At 44.9% G+C, this 21,457-nt stretch overlaps 1 protein-coding gene across 1 annotated transcript in view; it reads left to right on the top strand.

The window, feature by feature from the left end:
* The window catches only part of MALRD1 (MAM and LDL receptor class A domain containing 1), a 612,799-nt gene that overhangs the window by 391,846 nt on the left and 199,496 nt on the right, over window positions 1-21,457 (top strand). Inside the window, exon 29 of the mRNA XM_088478591.1 lies at window positions 18,899-19,027. Within this exon, the coding sequence (XP_088334717.1) occupies window positions 18,899-19,027 (129 nt within the window). The remainder of the gene's footprint in view (window positions 1-18,898; window positions 19,028-21,457) is intronic.

Genomic DNA, 21,457 nt, shown 5'->3' with positions numbered 1-21,457 from the left:
TTCCGTAAAAAGGGTTGGCCTGCTTCAAAGCAAACTTTGGCAGCCTGGATCCGTATGGCTATTTCTGAAGCTTATCTTCATGAAGGCCTGCCGGTTCCTCCTTCTGTGAAGGCTCATTCCACTAGGTCTGTGGGTCCTTCATGGGCAGCTCGATGTGGTGCCTCTGCAGTCCAGATCTGCAAGGCTGCTACGTGGTCCTCTGTCCATACCTTCGTGAGGTATTACAGGTTTGACACCTTCGTCTCTCAGGATGCTTCCTTCGGGTGGCGGATTCTCCTTTCTGCACAGGAGCGTCCCCACCCTTAAAGGATACTGCTTTGGGACATCCCCAAGGTATCCTGTGGATACCCTATGGACCCTGAAGTAGAAAATATGAGATATGGTAAGAACTTACCCTTGTTATCTCTATTTCTACGAAGTCCATAGGGTTCCACAGGACTCCCGCCCTGTCGCACCTGTGCTGCAGATGGGCTTTGCTCTGGTCACCGGTTTTTCCGTCTCCCTCTGGTGAGAATGTGATTCTTGTGTGTGTCCAGATCTTTTTTCTCTCTCTTCCTTCTCCTCCGGCCTATGGCTTGGTAACTAACTGAGGTGCCTTGGCTCGGGGGCGGGGTATAGGAGGGGGACCCTAGTGCATCCTGGGAGGCTGAAAGCTTAACTCTATGGTGCCCGATGACTGACGTCACACCTATACCCCAAGGTATCCTGTGGAACCCTATGGACTTCGTAGAAATAGAGATAACAAGGGTAAGTTCTTACCATATCTCATATTATTTCCAAGCTTAACCTCAAATGGTTACCTCTGTAATCTGTACTCTTATAATCCTTTATGTATTTATTTTGTTTCATGTTTTTTTTAATCTGTAAATGTAAAATGCTTTGAGTGCTATTATATGCATACACTTATTATCACCACCACCACCACCACACAAGGGGTGAAATTAAGGTTCAGACTTCTCCTCAGTGAAAGGAGCCAGGTGGTGCACTGTATAATCAAGTGCAGTACTCAGCTCCTGACATTGTAATGGAGCTGGCACTGCACACAGGGCATTCCGCACCTCCGCCCCCCCTCCTTCCCCCTCGTAATCACCACGGTGACGGGACCACGGGGGATCAGGCCGCGAGGTCACACCCCATGCTCACAATACCACACCCACTTTTTGGTACAGCATCCCTCTACGCACCGGGTGACACCACGGGGAGGGACGCCACTGGCAGACACACAGTATCAATAAGGAAATGTTGGCTCAGCGCTGGCAGCAAAGAAATGTATAATCCATAAACAGGCCAAGGTCAGGGCAAGAAAAAGACAATAGAGTCTGAAAGACAAACCAAGCCTGCAATGAGTAATAGGACACAGGAATGCAAGTTCAGCTACTAGCAAAGCAGGAATTATGACTGGCCCAGATACTGCTGCAGCGGTTTGGAGTCTGAGCAGGAGTAAATAATGTAAGTTTACTGTATCATTCATTTATCTCATTTTAAACTGTTATGGGACCAGCATCAATGAGCAAGAAGAGAAGAGCAGCAGTATTCCAACAATAAACCATTGCATTACGCCACCACTTTGTACATGTGATCAGGGCCAGATCAACAATGGGGCGGATGGAGCTACAGCTCCAGGCCTCCTCATAACAATAGGCCCATTGTCATGACAACATGATGTTGACTGGCCATCTGCTGTCCACACGGTCAGCCATAAATAATAAGTAGTAAAATTGTATTTCTATTTACCTCACAAAATGAAGCATTTTTTTTCTTTTACATATTAGGGAGACATTTGGGCTGAGTATAGGGGTGTACACCTCCCCACATGGCACTGGCCACACCCACACAGCACTGGTCACACCTCCTCTGCTTCTCATAAAAGGCCCTTGGTCACTTTCAGCTCCAGGCCTATGTGGCCCTCAATCCGGCCCTGCATGTGATGGGGTTGCCTGATTCTCGATTTGCTGTAAAAAAGTTCATCAAACGTTTGTTAAATCATCAGCGAATTGCAAATTTGCAAATCACTAAAATTCCTCCCAATTCACAAGTCACCTGAATAGGATCACCCATCACTAATAAACCTTTACTTTCTCTCACTAACATAAATGTATTTAATATCATAAACTTTCCACGCAATGTTTACATTAATGCATTACTCTCTATCATCTCAGACATCATTCTGTATTTAAATTCTACAAATGACTGCCGCCGTCTTATAAAACTTGTGCAAATTACTTTGTTTGAAAATGTAGACCCCCCACCCCTCCTCATTGAATCATTTGTTTATTTGTAACTGTATTTGGAAAATACAAGACTCAGATTGCTGAGTGCTTTGCAATTCAGATGGTGTCACGTCATCTGATGATGTTCAGTCCAGCTACTTGACAGTAAACACAAAGCACAGAATGCAAAAATGCTCCAAATTGATCAATAAGGCCAACCCGAATGTTTATATTTGTGTCTGCAGAGCATATAGCTTGACATGGTCCATCCACCCTGTCGTCTGGTATCTGCTGCCATCAATCAGTTTCATCTGCACTTGCCTTGACATGACCTTGTTCTGCCAAGGCATCAGCATCTGTGGACTGTAAAACAGGATATATATCATGCAATGCCGATAACATCCCGGGTCTTCTAGTTTTCTGATGTCTGAACAAAAAGTAAAACTGTTTCGGAAAAAACTCATGAGGTTCTTAGTTACAGACACATCTTATGTTGTTTCTTCAGCTTATTCAAATCTATCATTTATAGTTATGAGCAACTGTACATCAGGCTTAGCCAGCCTGTGGCTCTCCAGAGGTTGGCAGGGAAAGTTGGTTCCCCGACAGCTTCAGAGCCACATCATTCTCTATTTGTCAAAATGCTGTTCTGTCAAACAAAGCTGGAGTTTAGGCCGGTCAAAGAGGACGAGTGCCAAAGAAGCGCATAAGGCCCTTCTCTTGCTTAACTCTAAGGAAGATATTTATCAAACCCACTGAGGGCAAGTGGAGGTGTTGCACATGTCACAATCAGCATATTTGTGCTCAGAGGGGAACTATGGTTTATGAAGCATGTGCTATAGAGTGCCGTTCGCACAGCATTCTGGGGCGTGATTTTGGGAATGATGTCAGTGGTCACAGACTGAGATATTACTCCTGTGGTCCCGGGGCAGGAGGAGGAGATTCATTCTGCACATGTGCTGAATGGATTTCCTCCAATGAAGACGGGGGAAGCAGCGGGACAGCACCATCCCATGCTATACAACTGTGTCAGCTAAAACCCATCTGGTTGTGGTCACAGCCCATGCGACAGTGCCAGGTAAGTGGTTAATAATTAATGCAGGTGATATTGATATACAAGTGAAAAGGTGGAAAGGTGTCAACCATACTGTTGTAGTCAGGGCCGCCATCAGGGGGGGACCGTCGGGACTACTGTCCCGGGCCCGGACACATAAACAAAGACAGGGGGCCCGGCCCGCTCCTACCAGCCACCCGCCGCGCCTCTGTCGACGGATGCACAATAAAGTTTATTCAGTGCGCGTGACGTCACGATGTCGCCGCGCGCCACTGCAGTAGAGAAGAGCCACGGCACCGGATGAGCAGCAGCCGCCTGGAACAGAAGAAACGAGGTAAGATTCACATGCTGGCTGAGGCTGCAGAGGGCTGCAACACCACTGCAGAGGCAGAAAGGGGCTAAAAACGAGTGAGTGCAGGGCTGGATAGACATGTAGGCTGTTAGAGATTATATATTAATATATATAGTCCACAGTAAAAAATAAATATGCTGGCACTATAATCAACTTTATTGATTTTTTATTATTGATGCCAGGAGTTCTGCGCCTTCTGTGGACCGTTTGCATTTCTGTGAGGGCACTATATATATATATATATATATATATATATATATATATATATATATATATATTATATAGTATGTTTGGAGGCATATCATTGTTATCATTGGCATCTAGCAATATCAAAGCAGGCACATATGCTGCATGTGTAGTTGCAATTGCATCTTGAAGTGCGTATAATGCTGGGTACACACTGGCAGATATATTGGGCAATCAGTTGATCGGCCAATATATCGGGTGCCCGTCGGACAGTGTGTACCAGCGATATGTCTGTGAATTACGTCATTCACAGACATATGTCGGCAGTGTTGCACAGCCGATGCCCAAATAAATCTGCAGATATATTGGGGCATCGTGCTGTGTGTATGGGCGGGCAGTCGGCCGACCACCCGTACACTTGCTGCAGGGCCGTGGGGAGGGGGAGGGCACCACACCCCCCGGTCAGCGGGACCTGCGGTCAAAAGACAGGTGATGGTTGTTCAGTGTGTATGAACAACCATCATCTGCAGATATATCCGTTAGTGTGAACCCAGGTTAACTCTGCACATTGATATACATGGCCGTAAGGAGGGGTGGGACTAGCCGTATCTGCCGTCGATTTAGCCCACGCCCTCATCTGGCTCACTGTTTCCGCACTCTGTGGGGGGGGCCCTGACAATTTTGTGAGTCCCAGGCCCCACAATTTCTGATGGCAGCCCTGGTTGTAGTGTAAAGATGGCCCTGCCACCATCCTTTGTAGTCGACACAAAGAAATAATTGCAAATGATAACTTAATGAAGCCAATGCCAGACTAATATGTTTCCTTTTTTAGCTCTAAGTTGGCCATCCACTATACAATTATCTGTCAGATATCTGTCCAATCTGGCTGGTTGGAATGAAAACAGAAAAAAAAAATTGTTCAAATTGGTTAAATTTGTATCTATTTTCCAGTGTTTGTGAGCAAATGGACAATTGTCATTTGCTCCCATACATTACCAGGTTTTCCTTCCAACCAGCCAGATTGGACAGATATCTTACAGAAAATTGTATAATGGATGCCCAGCTTTACCCTTAATGGTAAATAGTTGGCAAATGATCTTACAACTAGAGATGTGCGGTTCGGTTCTCTAAAATTTCGTGAATCCAGATCCAAGTTGCGGTCTTAGGACCTGATTCAGAGCCTCTCGCAAGCGGCCCGATGGTATGCGAACGCGCATGCGCATGCTTCTTTCTACACATGTGTGAACTGCTCTGTGCAATCGCAAATTGCTCGCTCGCCAAGCAAAGACAGCCCAGTGAAATGAGTGATAGGAGAGGCCGTTTGTGGGTGGTAACAGGGGCAGGACACTAATAACGGGGGGAGTGGATCTGCGAACACAGGCGTGCCTGAGTGTTCAAACGCCGTTCCAAAGGCATGCATAATTGACAGGCAGCATCATAGTACACGTCACATGCCTGTTTTTTTACACCGAAGTCCTCGCAGTGCTTGCGGTAGGGTAAAGCAACCACAAGCGCTGTGATCATGTACCAATGTTTTAAAACACTTCCTGTAGATGACGTGCGCTAGTGGGCGTCTCAACATATGCTAATGGGTGTCTGCATACACAGAGCGATCGCTCGCACAGTCAAAGTGGGCGTGCTAATGCCTTTCCGAGCGAGCGTCTGCCATAGTGTCACTGCCAAATTTGCATACGCTGGATGCGAGCCATCGCATCTAGTGAGCGGCTCTGAATGAGCTACTTAACCTTCTGAGGAGATCCAGATATATCCGAGTCACAGTTCTGATCATCCAACTGTACGGAATTCGTATTTTTGATCCGAATTTCGGGTTTTAGATTGCAAAAATTACATGATTTTAGCTGTTTTTAAAAATTTATTTTTAAAAAAAAATCTCTTTGGCCTTTTTTTTATGTATTTCTAGTGATGATTTCCTAGTGATGACCGCCTAGTGATGACTTCCTAGTGATGACCTTCTAGTGGTGTAATGTTAGTAATGACCTCCTAGTGATGACTTTTTAGTCCTGACTTCCTAGTGATGACATCCTAGTGGTGTCATGTTAGTGATGACCTCCTTAGTGATGACTTTTTAGTCATGACTTCCTAGTGATGACCTAGTGATGACCTCCTAGTGGTGTCATGTTAGTGATGACCTCCTAGTGATTACCTCCTTGTGATGACCTCCTAGTAGTGTCATGTTAGTGATGACCTCCTAGTGATGACTTTTTAGTCATGACTTCCTAGTGATGACATCCTAGTGGTGTCATGTTAATGATGACCTCCTATTGATTACCTCCTAGTAGTATCATGTTAGTGATGACCTCCTAGTGATGACTTTTTAGGCATGACTTGGTAGTGATGACCTAGTGATGACCTCCTTGTGGTGTCATCTTAATGATGACCTCCTAGTGATTACCTTCTAGTAGTGTCATGTTAGTGATGACTTTTTAGGCATGACTTCCTAGTGATGACCTAGTGATGACCCCCTAGTGATAACATGTTAGTGATGACCTTCTAGTGATGACCTCCTAGTGATGACCTTCTAAGTGTAAAGTTCACATGCATCTTCTTATTTCAATGATTGAGGGCCTGATTCAGAGATGGACAGAATTGCACCGCAGAACACAAGCAGCTGTGCAATTCCGTCCATTTAAAATGCAACTGCAGAAGGAGGAGTCACACACCTCCCTGCTGCATCTGCGTGATCCCAGCACTGCGACCGCAATCCCATTTCCGGGAACGCTGCCAGGGAACGCCCCGCTCCGCCTCCCAAATGCTGCAGCCTGTCAATCAGGCTGCGGCTGAGAGACACTGCGAGCAGACTCGTAGACGGAGGGCTGCACATGTGCAGTACACCTCCTGCATATGTGCAGTCCTCCCACCATCAGAGAGGTGCGCTAACCAATTTGTTAGCGTACATCTCTGAATAAGGCCCTGAGTCAGCACTGCTAATTGTGTATTTATACCATTTAATATTTATTTAATCCTACTCAAAATGTAACATAACCTTATTACAGAATTCTCTAGATAACGTTATTGTCATTTTATTATAGAAAATTCACTGTCTGTGCATTTCAAAGAAGGAAAATATTTTAAAATATTCTGGAGAATCCAAGTACATTAAATATGATTTTACAAAATGATTATGATAAATCCCCTTTAGTTTGATGTAAATGAAACAGACAACTAATGCTGATGACTTAAGAGAGCAGTGAAATAAATAGTCTTTTGAGAAAATACTGAGACTGAAAAAAGTATCAAATGAGTAGTTTGTCCTCCACACTCACTGGAAAGTTCACAAAAGTGTTGAGTTTGTTTATTACTGGACAAGCAACCTCTGATCTGTTTATTTCCATTCACCTTCAAGTTTCTAAGTTAGAGTCACATAGATGAAGCTGAGTTCACTTAAGCTGGCCACACACTAGACCAACTTTCATCCAACCAGCCAACTAGTTGATTGGTTGGAATGGAAATCTGGTAAGGTATGGGAGTAAATGATGAATTTGCTACTAAATGCCAGAAAACAGATGAAAATGGTCGGTCAGACAAGTTTGTTAAATATTTGATCAAAACAATTTGTTCAAACAACTGTTTTTAGTCCATTTTCCGTCGTTTGGGAGCAAATTGCTGATTGTCATTTGCTTTCATCCCTTACCAGAATATCATTCCAACCAATCAACTAGTTGGATGGTTGGATGTAAGTTGGTCTAGTGTGTGGCCAGCTTTACTCTTCATCTGATGGAACAGAAAGAAGACACCTTCTAATAACATTGTGTCTCAATAATCTTTTTCTGCTTTTTGCCTGACCTTGTTCTTTACTATCAGTAAAAGTTGTGCTGCTGACTAATACAGTAAGGTACACCAGGAAAAACATATGTTGTAGAGGGGAGTGAACTTTTCTATCTAACTTGAGGTTGAGAACATGCCTGTATATTAAGAAAATGTTTTTAAGTTGCTTGCTGTATGCTGTCATACTTCTGCAAAGTCTTTCTTGGATTAACTGTAAGGATACCAGTCTAATTCTTCTCTCTATTTGCCCTGCCAGCCAACTGGCTTGCCCATAAGCCAACCTATTGCATGCCCACTGGCTATCCTGTTTTCTATACATGGGTTAAATAAATAACGTAAGCAAATAGTGGGTGAAAGAAATGCATGGAGAATTTTCAGTCCAAACATTTGCCAGATTGTGACCAGTTCACTGGAGCTGTAACCCTGAGTTAGCGGTGTCCAGGAGAGTGAGACTCCTTGCCTGGCCTCTGCACCTTTTTATATCCATCTCATGTTCCATAGTGGGGTGGCTTCAGTCAGTCCTTTAGCGTAACACCCACCTGGGATTGTGTTTTCACTTTCCAGGTTCTGTCTGTGGACCTCCCTTAGTCCTCAATTGCAGGCACTCTACATTGTGTGGCTTCAGCATGTATGCTAAAGCATGCTCTAAATCAATGGGATGCCTGCTGCCTGCAATCTCTTCAAATCCAAGTCCACAGTGCATTGATGTGCCCACACTGAACCTTGCCTACATGAGAACTCCCATTACTGCTCAGTTATGCCAATTCAGTTCTAAGTGTACAAAGCATGTAAGACTCAACTCTGCATCAGCCCAATAGTTTCAAGAACCTGTATAGTCAAATTGAACTTTTAACCTGTTAACAGTGCTGGCGCCGATCATTAGGATCAGGGCCAGATTCAGGGTCAAATGGTCCTGGGACAGGGAATGACAGTATCAAGGGCTATATAAAATGCATCTCTAAATACATAACTAAAGATAAATTGTATCACTGTGTGAAGAAAATAGAAATAACATTTTAATACATACAATTTATGTCTGAATACCAATAGACCACCCCACATGCACTTTAAATGTCCATCAGATCCCCCCCATATGCTCTCCTGCCCTCAGACCTCCCTCATGTCACTTAAAAGTTCCTCAGAATGGCTGGACCAGTGGTCAATTAAAATATCGGGCAAGGAGGTTCGACAACATGGTGCATCCCCACCACCTCCCCCACCATCATGCAACAATGAAGAGGATGGCTGTGCATCATCATCATGGTGAATGGCCTATTTTTATGTGCGGGCCTGGGGTTGTAATCCCATCAGGCCCTCACACTGTGTCTGTCAGCCCCCATGTTAGCAGTTAGTGCAGTCCCCAACTTACCCTGCCCTCTTATATAGACTAATAACCTCACTCTTTGTGCACATGGAGTCACACTCTGAGATTAAGCCAGGCATGCTGAGCAGCTGTAGACAGTTTATGTACTATTGATAGAGAAGAACACAGCAAGTTTAACTTGGCTTCGGTTCAGTGTCTGTTATAATGAATGTTTTTTTTCACTATGCTTTCTCCGTACCCAAGTGTAAGTAAGTATGAGGTACTGTGGGTGATTAGAGTAGTAGACAGCTTAGTCGTAGTTCCACTTGCCACTGAAAGGACGCAATGGGGCGTTCGCACATAGGTTTAGTGAAGGCATGTCATGGGCTTGTAGTCGGAATTGCGGGCTACACAGAGATCTGTCTGAGTTTGCATAGATCTCTTGCACCAGGTATAAGGCCGGTGCTACTGTGCTCTGATAATGATGTTGGCTACTTCCACAATGGTTAGGGGCGGTCATGAGCATGTGTGCAAATCGGCATATGGGTGATTATGTGCACACAGAGTCTAACACAGAGATGAATGCAGTAGCAGCCACGGTCACAGCTGTGGTAATATGCAAATGCCAGTTTCAGCCCTACCTCTAGTTTTGCTGGACTGTGAAAGCCCTGAGACACCCACTTTCAATGTCCGTATACAGTGTAACTCCGACGGTGCTTCTGAACTCTCCACCATCAGCGCCCCATCGACACTTGTACCTATGGCTGCTGCAGTGACTCCATCTGCGGCTCCAGGTATGCTCCAGGCTGTGCGGTCGCACAGGGGCGCCAGGGTCCGGCAGTAGGAAAGCCCTGCCCTCCACCCCGTCAGTTGCTGTGAATAATGTAAGCACAGGGGGAGGGAACAGTGAGGGAAGGGGCGCAGGGAACTCGGGATGGCTCAGGGAGCCAAGACACCTAGCGCCGGACCTGGCTGTGGCTCTGCATTCAGGAATGCGGTTGCATTCGCTGATACGCCTGTGATACTTCCGTAACACGCCCATGAGACGCCCCTTTTCTTGTGCTTACTTCGGACCACCTCCCAGTCACTGCCCAGGAACACCCACGGTTTTGCCTTTGCCAGTTCTAATGTCAGCGCCTCCGTACACATCAGCGTACTCCATGTACACTCAGTGACATGCATGCGCCGTAGAGGTTTTCAGGACCTTCCGCGCATGCACAGTAGCAATTCATCGGTCAATTGCGCAAACATCGCCATTGCCCCCACCTGTGAAATCAGGTCCACTGTGTGCATTTCGTAATCGATATGATTTACCGCCGGACCCCTGGCCGGCGGTTCAAATCCCGACAGTGGCCCGACAAGTATGAAAATCCCGATCGTCCCCAGGTAAGTATTCACTAACCTATTCTACCCCCTAACCCTCCCTTAGGGTGCCTAACCCTAACCTTCCCCCCCAGTGCCTAACCCTAATCCCCCCTCTAAGTGCCTAAACCAAACCCCCCCTTCCCCGCCGCCTAAACTTAATTCCCCCCGGGGGGTGCCTTACTCTAAGCCTCCCTCCCCCTAGCCTATACCTAACCCCCCGGGGGGCCTAACTCTAAGTCCTCACCGGAAGCCCCTAACCTAACCCTCCCGCCCCCCTGCGGCTGTCCGCGCTCGTCATTACTTCGATCGGGATGCCGGGCGCCGGTCTCCCGATTTCGGTAAATTGACAGGCGTCAAATTTAGACACCTGTCATTTAAAACTTGCCAGGATTAGGCAGTCGGGAAGCCGGCTGTCGGGATTAGGTCCACCGGCTTCCCGACTGCATACCGTACATTTCATATGCTCATACTCTGTCTTCCATTTTTATAATTGATAACAAAAAGAAAATTATAGCAAATTTTATAAAATAACCACACTGCGAATTTGTTACAAGGAAATAACACAATGTGCTGCCTCAGAATATGTTTTTGTCTGTGCTAAGAGAACAAAACATACTGTACGGTGATATCCGACCAAAATGTCTAAAATGTATAACTGGAAAATGACATTATGCTGTACTACACAGGGTGAGTATATTGTATGGATAACATAGATTATTGCAGTGAGCGATGCCCTATAGCCAAGAATTAAATAGAGATTATGTTCTATCTTGTGACAGATCTCTGATCTCAGAATAGTTTCGCTCTTAGTAGTCTGGAATGCTGGAGTTGATTGCAAAAAAAACCGTTGTGCTGTGTGCTGCAATGCAATCTGTATGGTGATTAGGTCATGCAGCGCATTGTTGTACCATGTTAACTATTGACAAAAGCATGAAAACAATGTAATTACAATGATACGGTCTAATGGCTAATTGAATATGTTTTTATTTGCAAGTGTTGGGGGTAGATTTACTAAAGCTTCTAAAACAGGCAAGTGGTGGTGTTCCCCATAACAGCCAACCCGTTTCTATTATTTCTCTGTTGCATTCTAGAAAATGGTAGACATCATCTGATTGGGCAACACCACAACTTGTCCAATTTTTTAGCTTTAGTAAATCTTCTCCATGGTTTCTTTGTCAAACATATAGCTGGTGTCAGAATCGGGGAAATCAGCCTGTACCCCCAAAAAAGATACAGAAACTTGGGGAACAATCTAGTAGTGCCTGTTTAGCCCTAATAAAACTATTTGGGGTGCATAAGTTCACACAATTGCCACCAATTAGTGTCTTTGCACAAGTGATGAAGAATGGCATAAAGCCGTATTTTTTGGTGAAATAAGTGGTCTTGTACCTCAAAATGGGTGCAAGCATCTTTTGAAGTCTCTAAAATGAACTTTTAAATAAACTGAGTTCGCATCCCCATAAATGCACCTGCAATCACCAACACAATAGACCCCTTCTTAGTGCACCACCCTTATTTTGCTAGTTTGCGAACTTGTCCCCCCACTTTGCACTTTTTTGCCCCCAAATTCAAAGTACTTTTTTGGGGTGGTGCTAAGTTATTTTTTAGGAATTTTTGATGCAGTTATCCTTTGGGGGGCTGTTCCAAGGATTCTGAGTGGTTTCCCCACCTTTGCACCCCCAAACAAAAATGTTGCACTTTTCTCCACCTATTCTTTTTCGCCTATTACATTGCATTGCGTTTTCGCGTATGCGAAAAGCGAGTGGAATTGAATATGGCGATACTTTTCCGACAGATGAAAAGTCGTAATCCGCGATACTTTTTTGCGGATCTCGACTTTTCGCTTCTAATTGAATACGGGCCTTAATTTGATGTTAAGTTTTTCCAGTCTCACCTGAAGAACAAAGCACAGCATGATGAACTGACCATCGTCGTCCCAGTGTTAGTCATAGATTCAACGTGACCGAAAATTTCCAAAACTTTTTCAGCAAAATGTTTTCCTCTTTTCCCATTTAGCCATAAAATTTGGCAGTCATACCCCAACCATACCCCCACAACAGAATGCATTGATTGTCATTGTCCCACCGTCATATATAATTGGCTGGACAGTGTAGATAATAAGTTCCCAAGGGGTCTATTTACTAAGCAGTGTTAGGAGACAGAGTGAAAAGTGATAAGGTGCCAGCCAATCAGCTCCTAACTGTCATTTTTCAAACACAGCCTGTGAGATGACAGTTGGGAGCTGATCCAGTACCTGCAAGTCAGTCCCCTCCAAACAGGAGGATTCCCACTTGTTAGGTGGGACGCATTACTCTCCAACTTTCATCCCTTCCTCCTTGGTGCAGTAAGCCATAGATGTAAAATGTATCTGAATCACCAGGGCAAAAGACACTCATTGTGAAAAGAATTGCATGCATACTAAAAATAATATTGTAGGTTCGGAGAAAAAAAACCGCAATATCCATTTACTGTACATCGAACTCTGAATGAGGACCACAGTGTGGACTGGAAGCAAAAGATTCTATCCCTGAAAATGTGCGCCTCTGTGAAGCAGCTTGTAGCTGTACTTGAAGCGCTCTTTTCAGTGGCGTATCTATAATGGATGCAGTGTGTGCGGGTCCAGGGGGGCACCGCACTGCACACACTGCACTAGGGGTGAGCACCGGCCACTTTTCGTGTTTTGTGTTTTGGTTTTGGATCTGGATCTTTCTTCGTGTTTTGGATCTGGATTGGTTTTGCCAAAACCACCCTTCCGTGTTTTGGGTTCTGGGTTTTGTGTTTTGGATCTGTATTTTTTTGAAAAAAAAAAAGCATAAAAACAGCTAAAATCACAGAATGTGTTGGTTTTTCTGCTCCTATGCTATTATTAACCTCAATAACCTTCATTTCCACTCATTTCCAGTCTATTCTGAACACCTCACACCTCGCAATAGTGTTTTTATGTCCAAAAGGTTGCACCGAGGTAGCTGGATGACTATGCTAAGCGGCACGAGTGGGCGGCACAAACACGTGGCCCATCTAGGACTGACACTGCAGTGGCAGACAGGATGGCAGTTTGAAAAACTAGGCCCCAAACAGTACATAATGCAAAGAAAAAAAAGAGGTGCAAGATGGAATTGTCCTTGGGCCCTCCCACCCACCCTTATGTTGTATAAACAGGACATGCACACTTTAACAAACCAATCATTTCAGCGCCATGGTCTGCCACACAACTGTGGCTGAAATGATTGGTTCATTTGGGCCCCCACAAAACAAGCTGGCAATTAATCTGTCCTTGCACAAACTGGCTCTACGGAGGCAAGATGTCGTCCTCATCCTCCTCATCCACCGATTCCTCACCATCTTCAGTGTTGTGTACATCCTCATCCTCACAGAGTATTAATTTGTCCCCGCTGGAATCCACCACCACAGGTCCCTCTGTACGTTCTGGAGGCTGGTCTCCCTGGAAGAGTTGAGAATTCATTTTGATGAACATCATCTTCTCCACATTTTGTGGAAGCAACCTCGTACGCCATTCGCTGACAAGGTTCCCGGCTGCACTAAACACTCTTTCGGAGTACACACTGGAGGGGGGGCAACTCAGGTAAAATAGAGCCAGTTTGTACAGGGGCCTCCAAATTGCCTCTTTTTCCTGCCAGTACAGGTACGGACTGTCTGACATGCCTACTTGGATGCTGTCACCGATGTAATCCTTTAACAAACAGACGCACGTTTGTCGCTGCTGCTTTGAAGATGCAGGTGCGGCTACAGCCCACACAATTCACAAAGACAGAAAAAAAAAGAAGAATTTTTTTATTTTTTGTGGAGCGCACTTTGAGGGTTACACCACCCATTAACAGACAGACGCACGCTTGTCGCTGCTGCTTTGAGGATGCAGGTGCTGCTACAGCCCACACAATTCACAAAGACAGAAAAAAAAAGAAGAATTTTATTATTTTTTGTGGAGCGCACTTTGAGGGTTACACCACCCTTTAACAGACAGACGCACGCTTGTCGCTGCTGCTTTGAGGATGCAGGTGCGGCTACAGCCCACACAATTCACAAAGACAAAAAAATATATAATTTTTTTATTGTTTGTGGAGCGCACTTTGAGGGTTACACCACCCTTTAACAGACAGATGCACGCTTGTCGCTGCTGCTTTGAGGATGCTGGTGCGGCTACAGCCCACACATTTCACAAAGACAGAAAAAATATATATATTTTGTTTGGAGTGCACTTTGGGGGTTACAGCACCCTTTAACGGACAAGCCAGCCGGACCTTTACTTATGACACAGGCGCATGCAGTCGTTGAATGGCGAAAGTGGCCAGAAATTTTTCGGGCCACCCAAAGCATCTCCTGCACACCCCTGCCGCTTTTCAGAAAATTCTGCACCACCAAGTTTATTGTGTGAGCAAAACATGGGACGTGCTGGAATTTGCCCAGATGTAATGCCCGCACAATATTGGTGGCGTTGTCAGATATCAAAAATCCCAGAGAGAGTCTAAATGGGGTAAGCCACTGGGTGATGATTTCCCTCAGTTTCTCAAAGAGGTTGCGGCGGTGTGCCTCTTACTAAAACCGGTGATACACAACGTAGCCTGCCTTGGAACGTGCTGGCGTTTCTGAGATGCTGCTAGAGGTGACGCTGCTGTTGTTGCTGCGTAAGGTGATACATCTACCCAGTGGGCTGTCACAGTCATATAGTCTTTAGTCTGCCCTGTTCCACTTGTCCACATGTCCGTGGTTAAGTGGACATTGAGTACAACCGCATTTTTCAGGACACTGAGGACACTTTTTCTGACGTTTCTGTACAGTCTCGGTATCGCCTGCCTAGTGAAGTGGAATCTAGACGGGATTTGGAACCGGGGACACACTACCTCCATCAATTGTCTAAATCCCACTGCACTAATGGCGGATACCGGACACACGTCTAACACCAACTTAGCAGTCAAGGCCTCAGTTATACGTTTTGCTTCAGGATGACTGCTGTCGTACTTCATCCTCCTCGCTAAGGACTGTTGGAGGGTCAATTGTTTAGTAAAAGTAGTGGTGTTCCTACTTCCTCTCTGGGATGATGAACGACTCCCAGCAGCAGCAACAGCAGCAGCGGCAGCAGGAGGCGTAGCAATGCAGGATCCTCCGGAGGAATCCCAGATAGGAGAGTCAGTCATGCCAGTGACATGGCCTGCAGGACTACTTCCGATCCTCACTGAGGAGGAAATTGACGAGGAGGGAGTTGACGGTGTGGTTTGCAGGCGCTTGGATAAAACAGGACAATGGGATTTTAGGTGTCCCTGGACTGCTTACGGTCTTAGCCAAAGTTTCTGAACTTGACAGTAACTTTTTATGAACGCGCTGCTAGTGCCGTATAAGGGAGGATGTTCCTAGGTAGTTAACGTCCCTACCCCTACTTATTTCACCTTTACATATGGTACATATGGCAAGACAGTTGTTGTCCGGATTTGGATAGAAATATTGCGAGACCAAAGGGGTGGAATGTTTGGTCTTCTGCCCAGGCATGACCGTGATGGGCTTTTTCATCCCACGGACAACAACTGTCTCCCCCGGAGCCTGATTTAAACAAACCACATCACCATCAGAATCCTCCTCGCCAACTTCCTCCTCAGCGTCAGCTACACCAGTATTCTCATCCTGTTGTACATCAACAGTGACATCTTCAATTTGCATATCAGAAAATGGACTGTCGGTGCTCCTTTCAGCACTTGCAGGGGGCATGCAAATGGTGGAAAGAGCCACCTCTTCCCGTCCAGTGCTGGGAAGGTCAGGCATCGCAACCGCCACCACACGTTGATTGCATGTTATCGTCTATGTCATGACTAATGGCAGCAGCTTCAGCACTAGGAGGAAGTGGTTCTTGATCTTTCCCTATTTTATTTTTATCGGAGAAAGTTTGGTCCTCCATTTATGTTATATTGATATATACATGCTGGTAAGGCGCACACAAACACAGAAAATAATTTTTTAACAGACGAGCCAGCCGGCCCTTTACTTATGACACAGGCGCACGCTTGGCGCTACTTTGTTGATGCACGTGCGGCTACTGCGCACCCAATTCACAAACACAAAAAAAATATATTTTTTTATTTTTTTTGGAGTGCACTTTGGGGGTTACAGCACCCTTTAATGGACAAGCCAGCCGGTCCTTTACTTATGGGACACAGGCGCACGCTTGGCGCTGCTCCTTTGTTGATGCACTTGCAGCCACAGTGCACACAATTCACAAACACAGAAAATAATTTTTTATTTTGTTTGGAGTGCACTTTGGGGGTTACACCACCCTTTAACAGACGAGTCAGCCGGCCCTTTACTTATGACACAGGCGCACGCTTGGCGCTACTTTGTTGATGCACGTGCGGCTACTGCGCACACAGGGCCTAATTCAGACCCGCTCGCGAGCGCTGAGTGCTCGCAAGCGAGTCGATGGTGCCCTAATGCGCATGCGCACGAAGGAGGGAGCTCTGTTGTGCGCATGCGCGAGACCCGCATAGCGACAGCCAAGCTGTCGCTATGGGTCACGCACCAAAGGGGGCATGCTGTCGATGGTGACTGACAGCACGCCCCCTTTGGTGGGCTTGCCGGGGGCATTGCTGCCCAGACGGAGGCGTTCCCATGGGAACACCTACCGTCTGGGTCCGGCCCCACTGACATCACTAGTAATGTCAGTTGGAGTGCTTTTGGCTCTGATAGAGCCAAAAGCACTCCTGGGCTTGCGGCAGCGAGACCCTACCGCAGGATCTCGTCGCAAGCCCGATGGTCGCGACCATCTTTTTGGCCGCTCGCTATAGCTGTGGGTGGTCACCCACAGCTATGCGAGCGGCCAGGAGGCCGCTCTGTTTTTAGGTAGGAGGGCCCTGATTCAGAGTGAGCGCTCTGGTCAGAGCATCCAGCTCTGAATCAGGCCCACAATTCACAAACACAGAAAAAATATTTATTTTTTTTGCACTTGGGGGGAGCACCCCTGATGGGCAGAGCACCCCCTGGACAACACTACAGCACCCCTTTAGGACTGGGACACTGCACAGGACTTTGGAGTGGATACAGCCCCTATGGACAACTGACTGCACAACACAGTCCAGCCAGCCCCAATGGACTTTGGAGGAGTGGACACAGCCTCTATGGACAACAGCAGTGCAGCACAGCACAACACTACACTACACTACACAGCCCAGCCAGCCCTAACTCCTACCCTCCCTCTTCACTGTCCACAGCCGAGTGAGAAAATGGCAACGACGCGGGTACCTTATATAGAATCCAAAACCCGCGAGACCCAGAAGGCAGGATAATGACGTTTTGCCTCGATTTCAGATCAGCCACGGATCGGGGGGCTCGGGGGGGTTCGGATTTCAGAAATCCGAACCCGCTCACCCCTACACTGCACCCTTATTATTTTAAACCTACCTGTCTGTGGTCCCACGTTGGGTGTTAGCGCTGCTCAGAACACCGGAAAATGGCTGACACGGCCATTTTTCCGGTGTTCTACGCATGCGCAGTAGACTCTGGGCACACTCTTGTGCCCGGAGTCTACTAAGACTCTGGTGGCTGGCTAGCCGCATCAGTCGGCTGTCGGCCACCGGGGAGAGAGGAGGGGGCCCCACACGGGGAGGGCACATGGGCCCCCTCCTCTCTTAAGACGCCCCTGGCTCTTTTGCAAATTTCTCTGCAACTTTGGTAATTTGTAACAGGAATTCTGGTGTGCAGGTCCCAGTTCGCCAGTTAAAAGGTCGATACTGATCATGCAGGCACTGTTAGGTTGAACACGTGAAGCCGACCTTCTAGTTATGCAATTTACAGTATATTACCAGTGTTGGCTCTACAACATCAAACACGGTGGTAAGTACTGTAAATCACATTTTGCCATTAGTTCATTGTGTCATATACTCAGTGTGGGATTAAACCCTGTGGAGGCCCATAGGCAGTCGGAATCTCAGGGCCTCCTCACAAACTATTTCCTAATACGTTTTTAATTTTACCAACCAACAATTTAAAAAAAAAACGTACATGAGCTTTTAAGAGACAAACTGTAATGTGAATCCGATGTCTATGGTTTATCTACTTTCAGTTATTAATGGGTACATTACACTAATACAGTATTTTCTCTATAAAGTCTTTAATGTAAAGTTTGTGTTTCTTTGAGTTGCTCATTATTTCTCTCTTTTGGAAACAGTTTAAGAAAGCTTGATTGTAATTTTCTTTCTAAATCAAATCAATATTATTTGATCCGTTATCGAGGGGCCCCTAAAAGACAAAGGGCCCATAGGCCGGTGCCTATTCTGCCTATTTGGTAATCTGACATTGAATATACTATATAGTCGTTCTGCTCTGCCCCACATTGTACATTGCTGTGGATCCCTTGTGACACCCTATAAATGTATAATGATGATAATAATAATAAAATACTTACATATACATATACTGTACATATACACTGCCCAAAAAAAGATTATCACACATCACAGTGTGTACCAACGTTTTCAATGACCATAGAAAGCAGCTTAGTTTATGCTGTATGTAGTAAAGTGCTGTAGAGCATAGTAAAGGTATGGCAGAATGCTAATAGAATTAACTTGTTAGTAAAATTAAATGGGACAAATAAATTGGATTGATTCACTTAAGTTTTGATTGTAATGTCTTGTTGGTTGCAGACGGAGAGGTGCCTGGAAAATGCCTAGAAGATACAGATTTTAGGTGCAAAAACAAAAAGTGTATTGAATCCCACCTGGTCTGTGACTACAAGTACGACTGCAAGGATCGTTCAGATGAAATGGACTGTAGTAAGTATATGCTAAACTGTTTAACATAGAGATGTTTATTTTTGCAGTCACCCAATACAGTCATTATTGCTATTGTTATTTTTGTATTGTTGTCTGGTGTTTCCTGCTTTGCCTACACATACTGGAGAGTAATTTTTGTTGAAATATCGAGTGCGCTCCTACGTTAGCTCCACAATGCTACTCCAATAAAGCATTTGCCCTTCCAAAGATGGCGGGCAGTTAAGACTTCTGCGCATGCGCAGCGCCATCTTGTCCGACTTAGCTCCAGAGAGACCCTGCAATGTACCTCAGAGAGATCGGCTACAAAGCATACCACTATTACAGGTTGAGTCTCCCATATCCAAAATACTTGGGACCAGGAGTATTTTGGATATCGGAATATTCCGTATTTTGGAATAATTGCATGTCATAATGAAATGTCTTAGGAATAAGGCCCAAATCTAAACACAGAATGCATTTATGATTTATATACACCTTATACACACAGCCTGTAGGTAATTTTATACAATATTTTCAATAATTTTGTGGCTCAAACAAAGTTTGTGTACATACATGAAATTCATTTATGTGTCATATACACCTTATACACACAGCCTATAGGTCATTTTGAACTTTATTTTTAATAATTCTGTGCCTTAAACAAAGTTTGTGTACATTGAACCATCAAAAATCAAAGTTTTCACTATCTCAGTCATGCTAAAAATATTCCGTATTTTGGAATATTCCGTATTTCTGAATATTTGGATTTGGGAGACTCAACCAAGGGCACCCCAGATGTTGAGTGCCATGGATTAAGCCTCTCGTTTATTTAAATTTTGTGGTCACACTTGCTAGGGCACCCTGTTTTTGAAATGTAAGACAAACTTTTTTCTTTTTCCAGGTGCTTGTTAACTGATAGCCCTGGGTGTGGTCCTGTCTCTTTAAGGCAGGACCCAGTTTCATGTTTAAAATGTATGCAGCTTGAGCCAAAGGTGGCAGATCAAGTTCATTTATCTGAGAATCAGTGTAGGGACTGGCCAGATGGGAATGACCGTGAAGCGGTGATCAGCTTAACAAATTATTGCAATATTTTGGAACCAACATTCCCTATGTTCAAAGAAGTTGCAGTTTGAAAAGCATGTGAGTGCCGAGTTTGTATGTTATTTAAATTATATATATATATATATATATATATATATAATATATATATATATATATATATATATATATATATACACAGTCAGGTGCATAAATATTGGGACATTGACAGAATTTTCATATTTTGGCCTATATTCACCACCACAATGGCTTTGAAATGAAACAAACCAGATGTGCTTTAACTGCAGACTTTCAGATTTAATTTGAGGGTAATTACATCCAAATCAGGTGAACGGTGTAGGAATTACAAAGGTTTCTATATGTGCCTCGCACTTTTTAAGGGGCCAAAAGTAATGGGACAAACTAAACAATCCTAAATCTAACTTTCACTTTTTACTACTTTGTTGCAAATCCTTTGCAGGCAATTACAGCCTGAAGTATGGAACGCATAGACATCACCAGATGTTTCATCCCTGGTGATGCTCTGCCAGGCCTCTACTGCAAATGTCTTCAGTTCCTGTTTCTTCTTGGGGCATTTTCCCTTCAGTTTTGTCTTCATCAAGTGAAATGCATGCTCAATCGGAGTCAGGTCAGGGGATTGACTTGGCCATTGCATAGCATTCCACTTTTTAGCCTTAAAAACTCTTTGGTTACTTTTGCAGTATGCTTTGGTTCATTGTCCATATGCACTATGAAGCGCCGTCCAATGAGTTCTGAAGCATTTCACTGAATATGAGAATATAATATTGCCCAAAACACTTCAGAATTCATTCTGCTGCTTTTGTCAGCAGTCACATCATCAATAAATACAAGGGAACCAGTTCCATTGGCAGCCATACATGCCCACGCCATGACACTACCACCACCATGCTTCACTGATGAGGTGGTATGTTTTGGATCATGAGCAGTTCCTTTCCTTCTCCATACTCTTCGCTTCCCATCACTCTGGTACAAGTTGATCTTTGTCTCATCTGTCTATAGGATGTTGTTCCAGAACTGTAATGGCTTTTTTAGATGTTGTTTGGCAAACTCTGATCTGGTCTTCCTGTTTTTGTGGCTCACCAATGGTTTACATCTTGTAGTGAACCCTCTATATTCACTCTTGTGAAGTCTTCTCTTGATTGTTGACTTTGACACATATACACCTACCTCCTGGAGAGTGTTCTTGATTTGGCCAACTGTTGTGAAGGGGTTTTTCTTCACCAGGGAAATAATTCTTCTGTCATCCACCACAGTTGTTTTCCGTGGTCTTCCGGGTCTTTTGGTGTTGCTGAGCTCTCCGGTGCATTCTTTCTTTTTAAGAATGTTCCAAACAGTTGATTTGGCCACACCTAATGTTTTTGCTATCTCTCT

This window comes from Taudactylus pleione, unplaced genomic scaffold, assembly GCF_031769625.1.
Source record: "Taudactylus pleione unplaced genomic scaffold, aTauple2 ptg000216l, whole genome shotgun sequence".
Lineage (NCBI taxonomy): Eukaryota > Metazoa > Chordata > Amphibia > Anura > Myobatrachidae > Taudactylus > Taudactylus pleione.
Note: the sequence above shows the minus strand (reverse complement) of the source record. Positions and strands in the feature narration are given on the sequence as shown.